General features: G+C 42.0%; 1 protein-coding gene across 1 annotated transcript; it reads left to right on the forward strand.

Moving 5' to 3' along the window:
- Positions 1–215: 215 nt before the first annotated feature.
- On the forward strand, positions 216–11,099 carry LOC124480929 (deoxynucleoside triphosphate triphosphohydrolase SAMHD1-like). The gene is made up of 16 exons (XM_047040604.1): positions 216–588; positions 1,130–1,196; positions 1,693–1,765; positions 3,313–3,473; positions 3,574–3,689; positions 4,893–4,963; positions 5,498–5,650; positions 5,758–5,858; positions 5,955–6,063; positions 6,162–6,253; positions 6,706–6,821; positions 6,997–7,136; positions 7,958–8,050; positions 8,385–8,489; positions 9,242–9,379; positions 9,817–11,099. Exons 1-16 carry the CDS (start codon positions 414–416, stop codon positions 9,979–9,981), a joined length of 1,875 nt encoding a protein of 624 aa, XP_046896560.1. The 5' UTR covers positions 216–413; the 3' UTR covers positions 9,982–11,099.

Genomic DNA, 11,099 nt, shown 5'->3' on the forward strand with positions numbered 1-11,099 from the left:
ATCATATCCTGAGAAAAGTGGATTTTGAGGGGTATAGCTCCATAGCTTCATTCTGCACTCGACCGTTAGCGCCCTCATATGGAACTTGAGTGGAACTGCAACCAGTTCAGAACCCGGAAGTTTCCCGAGAGTGGGAGTTCTCTCTTTATTATACATTCTCTGACAATACCATGCATGGACCAGAATGAATTGTCTTCAGCTGCGGTAACAGCCCGCCCATCCAGGCTACCCATAGGCCTACGTCAGAACCCAGGCTATAAGTGCCGGGCTTGACGTCAGCAATTTTTTTTAGAAATTCACTGCAAGCAATTAAAAGTACGGTCAAACCATTTGGCGCGAAATCTAGAAGTCATCTTCAACATTACTATCAGATTACTCTCACCATAGATAATCGAGTACAGCAGACAATCAAAATGGATAGTCGAAAACGTCCAAGAGAGGATTTGCCGGTGGCTAATCATTTCAAAACACCAGAGAAGCGAGTGTCTGTTGTTTGGCGAAACAGAGACTTCATGCAGTGGGATGTTGAAGACACTTGCCGATACATGTGTCAGGAAGGACTCGGGTCATTGGAAGAGAGGTTCAGAGGTTGGTTTCTGATTCTACCTAGCCAGCATATCTATTAGCTTACACGCTTTTCTTATGTGGCTATACATTTTGACAGTGGCTCGGTGGCTAGCTAGCACAGCCTAGTCTGCTTATACCAACTATTTGGTCATGCACAATTGTTTGTGCTGTAGAAGGAACGGTTGGTTGTCATCCCAACTAATTTCTAGCATTGCAAGTTTAACCTCGCTAAAAGTGTCTCGTGTACGTCCATGACATTTGATACTTTGTAGCCTGCTTACGAGTTATAATATGAAGTCCGCTTGTTCAAACCGGCAGAAAAGCCTGCCGTTCAGTTTTCACCTGGCAAATCTAAAACGAGTGTGACTGTCTAATCTAAATGGGCAGGAGGGAGACCGCTATTTCAATGTCTTTCAAAACCCCTTTCATAACTTTCTCTAAACTGTTCTACGATCATTTGATCACTTAAACGATTGCCTACTATGGAAGGTGAAACACAACTCTGATCCAATCTGTTTTCTTAAAAGTGGTATCCTTACGTTTTCTTCGTTTGTTCCAATAGAGGAGAAGATCACAGGAGTAGGGCTACGCTATATTACTGAAACACAGCTGGAGAAGATGGGGATAAAGTAAGTGTGTTTTTGTTCGGCTTGCAATTCCTCTCATTAGCACTTTCACTAGTAGGCCTAATTTATATCAAGACAGCAGCAATATAAATTCAACAGAAAAGAAATGAATACTTCATTGATCTATGCATTTTGTGCTCCTGCACAACCTAACATGTTTCAATACTTTGGATGATCAAATGTCAGAGAGCCCTGAGTCATGTTTTGTGTGTGTGTGTGCATGTGTGTGTGCACCACTGTTTCCCAGGTGGGTTGTGGTTGGTGAGCCACTTTAATGGATGGCAAGGCAGTGGTAATCCACATATGTGTTCAGTCTATAAGAAAACCAGCTGTACATGTACTGTCAAAGCCAAAGTCTTTTGAATTGTTGGATTGCAGTGCACTTGCTGAACAGTCAGACTGGGCCTAGTCTTTATCTGTATGTCAAGGATGTTTTAGCCTAGTTTCACTGTGTTTAGGTCTACATCTCATATCTCTTGCGTGGCATTGCCTCCCTTAGACCCCTTGGCACCAGACTGCAGGTCCTGCACAGCCTGCGGAAGCTCTGGCAGATAGTAGCCGAGACGATCAAGGTAACACCACGCACTTTCATTCTGCTTCCTCTTTCAAGGCCAGCTATAGAGGGAGCGGGGGAGGGAGGGAGGATGGGGGGGAGGGGAGGGAGGACGGGGGGAGGAGGGGGGGGGGGGGGGGGGGGGGGAGGGAAGTTTGAAAACACACAAAGTTGCAAGACTGGTCAGTCTACATGAGGGTGGCTCAGTTGGTGGTAGGAACAATAAAAAGGGTGTTGTGTATAGTTTTGAGGGTGAATCACCAAGGTCAAACATGCGCACAAACAGGGAAGAAGCTCATCATGACGTGTGTGTGGTTTATTTGTTGTCTCTGTCTATTGTTTAGTCATGCCGTGGAGCTGTTGATGTCTCAAGCAACAATGATAGGCATGACTACTAACAAAAACGAACAACATTTTTTCCAGCTTCCAGCTACTGGAAGCACTGTAAATATGATGATTGACTGTGCTTCAAACAGTATTGGCCAAACAACCAAATCTAATTCCCCTATGGTTTAAAGGAAGATGGGGAAACTGAAGTGTATTAACATGAACCAAATTTTGCTAATTGCAGACAATGTACAGTTATTTGACTGGGTTAAATCAGAGCAAGAATGTTCAAAGTAAGATAAAAGAAACATAATAATAACGTTGCAAATTAATGTAATAAATTACAGGGCAAACATGTTACAAAATGAAGGTTAACTCTTACCTACACCACCATGATTATTGTAAACCAGAGATAGAAAGCAAGAGGTGAGGAAGGAGAAGGAGTACAAGGACAAGCCAGAGCTGAGGAGAAGGTCTCAGGAGATCAAGAATCCACAGAACAATGCATCACAATTCCTTCTGTACACAAGAACAACCAATCAGACCAAATATTGACCCATACTTATCAACATACGACGAGCAATGCTACAGTAAGTTACACAATGGGGTGTGAGACCCATCGAGTTGGGACCCTGTCGAGCAACTCCAGATTTTAGCATATGAGAGGTGGGGGCAGGTTGACACCCAGCCTTACACCATGTACTTGCCACTGGGCAAATACAATAGCGTAGATTCAAGCCCCTAAAAAGGCCTCATTCTTGCTCTTCAGAGTAATACTGGGTATATTGTCTTCGTACATGTTTATCAAATTAGACAACAAAAAGCCATCTTTCCAGTCAAGCAACCAGGTGAGCTGGAGGAGTGTTCACTGCTGGCAGCTGATTTGAGTCATCTCACATGCCAGGCGAGGCTGTAATAATTGCCCAGCCATAATTGCCCAGCCCTATCAGTTATTTCACCTCCTGTTACCTGTACCCGTGCTGATTTCCTGGTCAATCCTGAAGGCCCACTTTTAAAAGTATCTCAAAGAGAGACGTCATGCACAGGCGTAATCCATTTGTCACTGATTCAGTTCGAGAATTCAATACCTTTTATTTTATGAACTAATGCAAAGCTAAAATCGTAGTATTTTGGGATTTCAAAGTTGTTAGCTCCGATCATGAATTTGATGAATTGCCCAACCTTACTGGTTGTAGTAGTAGCATTGATTTCTTATTCCCGACCCGTTTCAACCTTCAGGTGTTCAATGATCCCATACATGGGCATGTGGAGATGCACCCTTTGCTGGTCCGCATCATTGACACACCCCAGTTCCAGAGACTTCGCTTCATCAAGCAGCTTGGGGGGACCTACTTTGTCTTTCCCGGGGCGACCCATAACCGTTTTGAACACTCCATAGGGTAGGAAGGAGTTCATTTGTTTTAAAATGGGTATTTGATTTAGTTTGATGGTTGCTGTGTGCTTACTGTTAACTGGTTGTATGTGTTTGTGTCGGTCTAGAGTGGGCCACCTGGCAGGGCGACTGGTCCAGGAGCTGAATGATCGGCAGCCAGAACTTCTCATCTCTCGCAGAGACATCCTCTGTGTGCAGATCGCTGGCCTCTGCCACGACCTGGGTGAGGAAAACACACTCACTCAACCTTGTTCACTCTCCATGAACTGTAATGACTGCACTCACTTGAGTGAACCCAATTTGGCCAACCCTTCGACTAATGTGGCACGCAGCTCACCCTTGATGCTTCCTAGTGGCTCCTGATCTTCAGGAGATTTGACCAACACGTCTCCAAGCATTGGGGCTCGTCAGCAGACCGCTACAGGGTCTTTCTTCCCCCTCACTTGACTTCTCTAACGTTGCCTTCTCCATCCTCTTGTTCCTATATGACACACCCTCTGACACCCGGTCACAGTGTGCACTTCAGGTCAAGGAAAAGCGGCTATTTTGGGGGCATCAGCTTGGATCCAACTATTCGGGTTTAGAACAATGTGTTTTTGGTAAAAATGCTCAGAACAGTTCGGAATTGGGTGCGTCGAATGGAACGGAACCCTGTCCGTGGGGCTGACACAAGCAGTGCTGTGGTGAGAGATGGACAGGATACATTTCTGCTGGTGCTCATTCAGAAAGTGAAAGCATAGGATTGAATGCTTATCTTGGTCCTGTACTCTGTGTTTGAGGTCAAAAGAATATAATTACCATATGGTTCAAGTTCAGACTGTTTTGGATTAACTGTTAATTATAACATGTGCCCCATGTTAGGATTCCAAAATTCTTGGACAGTTGGATTGTTTTCCATAATTGAGCTTACCGGTGATTGTTTTGCTGAGCCTGTTGAAATGGGTTTAGTCTGGACTTTAATAGCTTTTATAGCTTTCATTTGAGTTTTATGACTTTATGACTGAGAATTATGAATTTGTATCATCATGCTGTGTTTCCCATGTTGTTATATCACTTCATGTCACCATGGCAAAAACAAAGCCTTGAATCAGGACTAGACACAAGGTATACTATAAGCCTTAACAAAGCAAATGAATACACCTGCAGCCTAATATTGACATTCTCAACTCGACAAATAGCCTGGAATATGGGTAACATATATAAGAATGTGTGTAAAAGGTGCTTGACTTGCCATGTGGTTCAGCTGATACAGGAGGGAATCACCTACATTTAAGCTAATTGTCTGCACTTACCTTATAGTTTTTTTTTGTCAAATCAAGACAGAATATAAAACAAACATTTAAAAAAAACTAAATTTTAACTGAATTACACCGCCCCCCCTTTTCTTTGTTTTGACATCCCAGCCTTTTTTTTTATGCATATACAGGACATGGCCCATTTTCCCACATGTTCGACGGGATGTTCATCCCCAAAGTCCGTCCAGAAACCAAATGGAAGGTAAAGGGATTTTGTCCATTAAGACTCTGAAAAGCAACATTGGGTGTGTTTTTTCCCCCACAATACTTTCATTCAGAAAGTACATACACACAGACAAATACAAACAATTGAGGGCAAGCAGTCCTCAACACCCATTATGACATTGTGTCCTAGCCTTTGTACAAACATGCTTTGTAAACTCCATAGCTTTCAGAGTCCACTGTTTCCAAGATAATATATACGCTCTCTGTCTGTCTGTGTGTGTGTGTGTATATATGTACAACATTTTATATTTTTCTTTTTATAGTCTGCAAATATGTACAGGTGCAGAACAGCAACAATAACTATTGGAAATGTGGAGTTATTATTACAGCCCTTGGTGATAAGAGATAGATAAACATGAGTTACGATCACATGTACGACAAATGTGACTCACATTATTAAATAAATGAAGATTGTGTAGGGCACTTGAGAAAAGAAGGATTGCCTTTTTATGTACGTTTGAGGGTGGGGCAGTGTACCTGTGCTTTTTCAAAACGTTGTTGTGCTCTGCAGCATGAGATGGCTTCCCTGGCCATGTTTGACCACTTGGTGCACAAGAATGAACTGGCTGAAGTGATGGAGCAGCATGGTCTGGTTCTGCCTGAAGACCTGGACTTCATCAAGGAACAAATCGCTGGACCGACGGACAAAACCACAGGGGCATCGGTGAGATCCAATGAAAACATCCAAGGTTGACTTAAAAGCTGATTTAAAATGTGTTTTTATGCTCGTTGTTATGAAAGCTCCTTATGCATTTCGACTCCCATTCCCAGTGGCCTTACAAAGGGAGACAAGAAGAGAAATCCTTCCTTTATGAGATTGTAGCCAACAAGAGAAACGGCATCGATGTTGACAAATGGGACTACTTTGCCCGGTAAATTCAACCACAAACAAAATATCTGTTCTTCAGCATAATTAACCATGCTGTAACACATTTTCCTCTCTTTCTATTTCTGACACATACACACAGGGACTGCTACCACCTGGGCATTCAAAATAACTTTGACTACCACCGCTTTCTGAAGTTTGCCCGAGTGTGTGAGGTGGACGGGAAGAAGCACATCTGCACCAGAGATAAGGTGCTAACTGTAGCCTGGCTAACCCTCAACCTTCAAACTGCTTATGACATCCTATTTAAAGTGTGTTAACTGTACCCTTGATGTTTTCCCTTCAACAGGAAGTAGGTAACCTCTATGACATGTTCCACACCAGGAACTGCCTGCACAGACGGGCCTACCAGCACAAAGTGGGCAACATCATTGAGACTATGTGAGTACTGGATCTGTAAATGCCTACCAGGATAAACGGGAAGATGCGTGTAAAAATATGTATATACAAATAAAGCACGTTTGAAAAGAATATAATCATTTGCAAGGATAAAGTCCCTAAGGTGGTACATGTCCCACATGCATGAAGACTTAAAAAGAGGATCTTTCTCTTCTAGTCACATTTACATTTAGCAGACGCTCTTAGTTAGTAGTCAGCTACCTTTTCTTCTGACTATGATGGAATGCACTGGCTTTTGAGCAACAGCAGTGTTACGATGTGTTCTCCCCAAAGACGAGGACAACTCAGTCCAAATATTGTCCGCTTCCTCCACAATCCCTTAGACCACTTGTCCTGCCTAAGGAAAGGCTCTCCATAATGCCATGAAACCAGCTTCAACTCAGTACCTGACGTCTTTCCAGAGTGCTCAAGAGACCGTGTGTGTGTGTGTTCAGGATCACTGAGGCCTTCATCAAAGCAGACCCACACATCCAGGTCAAAGGCTCTGAAGGACAGCTTTTCACCATCTCCACAGCCATAGACGATATGGAGGCCTACTCTAAACTTACTGGTAGAGTGAGGTTTTTTTCCAAATGTTTTAATCAAAGAAACCCACAGTTTAAGGATAACTGCATGGTTTGCTGCCCTTGGCGGAATATTTTGATATGGATGTCATATTCCCTTCCCCCTGTTTTACGCTGGCTTCTTTTTTTGACCCCTCTTTTTTTTTTCTTTCTCTCATGTAGACCATGTGTTTGAGCAGATCCTCCACTCCTCCTCTCCTGAGCTGGCTGAGGCAAGAGAGATCCTAGAGAACATCACCTGCCGACGTCTCTACAAGTGTGTGGGCCAGACTCAGGCTGAGAAACACCTGGAGATCTCACAGGTGTGTGTGTGTGTGTGTTTGACTGTATAGCTGGTTGCACAGATGTTTAGAATCCCTGTTGAGCTGAAATACCTCGTTTCGAATAAACACCAAAGTTGTCAAAAGTAAGAAAGTTAAGAATATTTCTTTAATCTTTTGTTTTCCACATTTTTCTAGAAGGTAGAAAATTATACATGACATTTTCTTTGCCAGACAAACTTTACTTGAGTTCCCATCCCATGTCTACGACTGTAAAACTGGGAAGTCAAGAGGTATAACCAATTATCAGGGTTTTTCCTGCATAGAGAAAAAGAAAGATAGAGGGCACACGCCTAAGCCGCTTTCCTGAGAGCCTATGACAATGCAATGCATGTCAGCGAATATGTTCTCAATAGTATGTTTCAAGTACGCTACAGCCGAACCCTCGTTCTGTTTCGATCAATAGTAATCGAGTTTATAAGCGTGTCTCCTTGTCTGATCAATACGCAACGAGGTGTGCGAATGGACAGAGCGGCCACTAAACTGTCGTTCCGCTGCGAGGGCCAGCCCGACGTGCACGAATACACCTGTACAAATGCAAATTAAATTTCCACTCAAAATGCTGGCAAAAGTTTGATTAACGATTTCCAGCAGCCTCCATTGGTGTTCTTAACCTGGAATTATAATATATAGTGTAGGCACAAAGAAAATAAAAGGAAATTGCTACCTGGTAATAAATACATTGAGAGCACCGAAGACCCATTTTGACCCAGGATAAACCCTGCAATTATGTATATTATGATATTATGAAACCATCCAGCAAATGATTTTGCCCACGAAAGTCACACACTTCTGTCTGGCAGGAAGTCCTCCTGAAGTGGGCTGACCAGGTGGCAAGATCCAGGCCTCAGATGGACCCAGCTGCTGGTCTGCAACCAGAGGACTTAGTAGTTAATGTGAGTGTCCAGTCTGTGTGTGTCAAGTTTTAAAAGCAGACCAATCTATCTGCTTCACAGCAGTTTATTCAACACAGGTACCCAGTTTGCATTTTGATTGGTGGAAGTAATGTGCTTGGACAGATGTTATGCAAGCTTATTACACAGCTTTTGTTGAATGCTCAATTCTGATTGGTCAATTCTGGTCTCCTCCAGTCTTATTTCTGAATTGCAGACCCCCGCTATGAATGACAAATTGTTGCTATGGACGCAGTTCTGAAGAGCTATACTCTGAATCGAATCAATCCACAGACAAAAGTCCATTGCATTATATGACGCCCTTCTTCTGTGTCAGGTCATCAACATGGACTACGGGATGAAGGAGAAGAACCCAATCAATAATGTGCGCTTCTACTGCAAGAACGACCCCACCAAAGCCATTCAAATACGCAAGAATCAGGTACGAATCATATTGCCATTTCTAAAACCACTCAATTTGATGAACTTCCTCCTGGCCAAAAACTGGTCTGCAAACCTGAAATATGACATATTTCCATTCCTATTATAAAACGCCTTTCTAATCCACACAACTCTGCAAGCTGTGTATTCCTACCAAGAGGAGGCTTAGCTGTCTGAAAAAAATAAAATAAATAAAGTTTTTGGGCACTCGGCCTCTAACTTTTTGCAGCTCATACTCTAGTGGCCCAAATGCAAGCTGTCCCCGTTAACTATTTAATATTTTCAAAGCGCTATATAGCAAACCTTATTCCCACAGTCATCAACTTACTTCTGTCATTTTTATCATTTTCATTCCACCTCAGGTGCATTTTTCATAGTGTCCACATAGACATAGAGTAGGCTCAGCCTGTTATGGGTATGGCAGTGTCTCAAGTACAGTGGCATAAAATGAAAAAAAGAAATGTACTCCTAGACAGTTTTCAACAATTGTCTTGTCATCTCCCAAGTGTTATCTTGGCTGAATATTGTTCAGGTTAATTTGTCATATGCACATTAGCAGAGTTATTGGTATTGAAATGTTGGATTTTCAAGTTTCCCCAGCCCGGAAAATTACAACCCCTCCCTGTCGTTTCACATTGATTCATCCAGTACACATCCAGTACACATCCAGTACACATCCAGTTTACATGCTTTAGTTTAGTTATACAAAATATGGTTAGAACAGCGAGTCAGCAGAACCTCCTCTCTGCCCAGGTGTCCAAGCTCCTGCCTGAGAGGTTTGCAGAGCAACTCATCCGGGTCTACTGTAAGAAGACTGATGAGAGGAGCGTGGAGGCTGCAAAGAAGCACTTTGTCCAATGGTGCATGGACATGAACTTCTCCAAACCACAGGTGGGTGAGGCAGTCCAGACAATTCCATTGTATTTAACCTTAACCCTCTACATGTACTACTTGTAATCTTTACAAATCCTCCGATAACCACTCCAAATACAACACATGCTGTTAAACCCTGTGGATGGAAGTTGAACTTGTTGTAGTCTTAGTGGAAAGTCGATTCCAGAATGTGACATCACTGCTGAAAACTAAAGAGACACTCACCTGAAAATTAAGCAGCTCTTCAACCGCCAGTCATTGTACCATATGCCTGCAGCAGACCAGCCACTGTTCGCCTCTAAACGTTTTTACTCTTTTTGTGTGTGTGTGGCATGTAGAAATCAGTGGTTTTGTGGCTTCAGTAGTTGGACAAACGTTTGAACGTCTGCTAATTGAATAAATGAATGCCATGAATTCAGCCTGGAACTGAAATTCTGTCTCTTACGATTGTGCAGGACGGAGATGTGATAGCGCCTGAACTTACCCCTTTGAAAGCAAGCTGGGCCAACCATTATGGTGAAGAAGATGATGATGAAGGTGATGAAGGTCACAGCCGGGGAGGAAATACCTCGACTAGCATGAACGGACAGCAGGAGAAATTTAGGTCTCGACTCTTTTAAGTCTACCTTGTTTGTTACAGTTGCTTTTCTGTAAAAGGTAAAGCACTTCTAAAATCTTTTATTTCCATTTTATCATTTTACTTTCAGATATTTTTCAGTTGGCATGTTTTCAATGTCAATGTATCATTGCGTTATATAATGCCTTTATTCAGAATGATCATGGAATCAATATAAAAATATACCTCAGGTGAGCTCTGAGCTTTCGTGTCACCAAACATATTCTAGCTTTTTCTAATGTGAATGTGTTGGTGCACAAGGATCCTCCATCTTTAATATGACAGCCAAGGTTAAGATCTGATCCATCACGGTGAAAGTTACACTTAAAATCCTTTTGGACAATAATGTTAAATATACTGTCTGTTCTGTTTTCTAAAAGCTGAATGTATATTTATTTTGGAAGGTTTGCAGTAAATGATGTGTACATAAATGTATGCAGAACATCTTTCTTCAGGGCATTGTCAATATTTTGTTAACATTTCAAATGCCATTATTGTTGTCATCTAAGTTATCAGTCCCCCCCACCACATCGCACTTTCTCCCTTGCAAATAGAATTATGGGTTTGAGCAACATAGTTACAAATGGGTCAAATGCATGCTGTTTGTGATTAGGATTTGAAATTAAGACTTGTTATCTTTAGTGTATAAATTTGTGCAACTACATAGTGAACCAATAGTTATGTTTTAAAGATGATGTTACTATGGGGATTCTGTGTAGATCTAGATGATACACAGGAGTAAAGTGCTATTTAAAGTTTTCAATATTTTGCTGACTGCATGTGGGTTCCATTTACCAAATGTTATTGACATGTATTACCTTTTACCTGGTTTATGTGTTTGCTGTGCTAAGTTTTCTACTATATTTACACTTTAACTTGACCATATCTATTATTACCAGTTATGAAGTACTATTCATAACTGGAGTTTGGAGTACAATTCAAAAAGCCTAATGGCTGTGTACCTACTTTACCAAAGCAATATCTTTCCTAGAGCCAAACCCTAAAAGACTATGTTCTGTAATGCTGTGTCAATTTTGTAGTGGCCATTGATGTTGGAAACAGTATGTTTTGTCTCGTCATTTGGAAAATGAATCTGATGTAGCTGACTCCTGCATATAAAAT

The sequence above is a fragment of the Hypomesus transpacificus genome, chromosome 18 (assembly GCF_021917145.1).
Source record: "Hypomesus transpacificus isolate Combined female chromosome 18, fHypTra1, whole genome shotgun sequence".
Lineage (NCBI taxonomy): Eukaryota > Metazoa > Chordata > Actinopteri > Osmeriformes > Osmeridae > Hypomesus > Hypomesus transpacificus.

Bases quoted from the DNA above. Each gene is read 5' to 3' on its own strand.
- LOC124480929 (XM_047040604.1), top strand. From the start codon at position 414: ATGGATAGTCGAAAACGTCCAAGAGAGGATTTGCCGGTGGCTAATCAT. The intron at 1,197-1,692 runs GTAAGTGTGTTT...TGCCTCCCTTAG, and splicing joins CTGGAGAAGATGGGGATAAA to ACCCCTTGGCACCAGACTGC. The intron at 4,964-5,497 runs GTAAAGGGATTT...TGTGCTCTGCAG, and splicing joins GTCCAGAAACCAAATGGAAG to CATGAGATGGCTTCCCTGGC.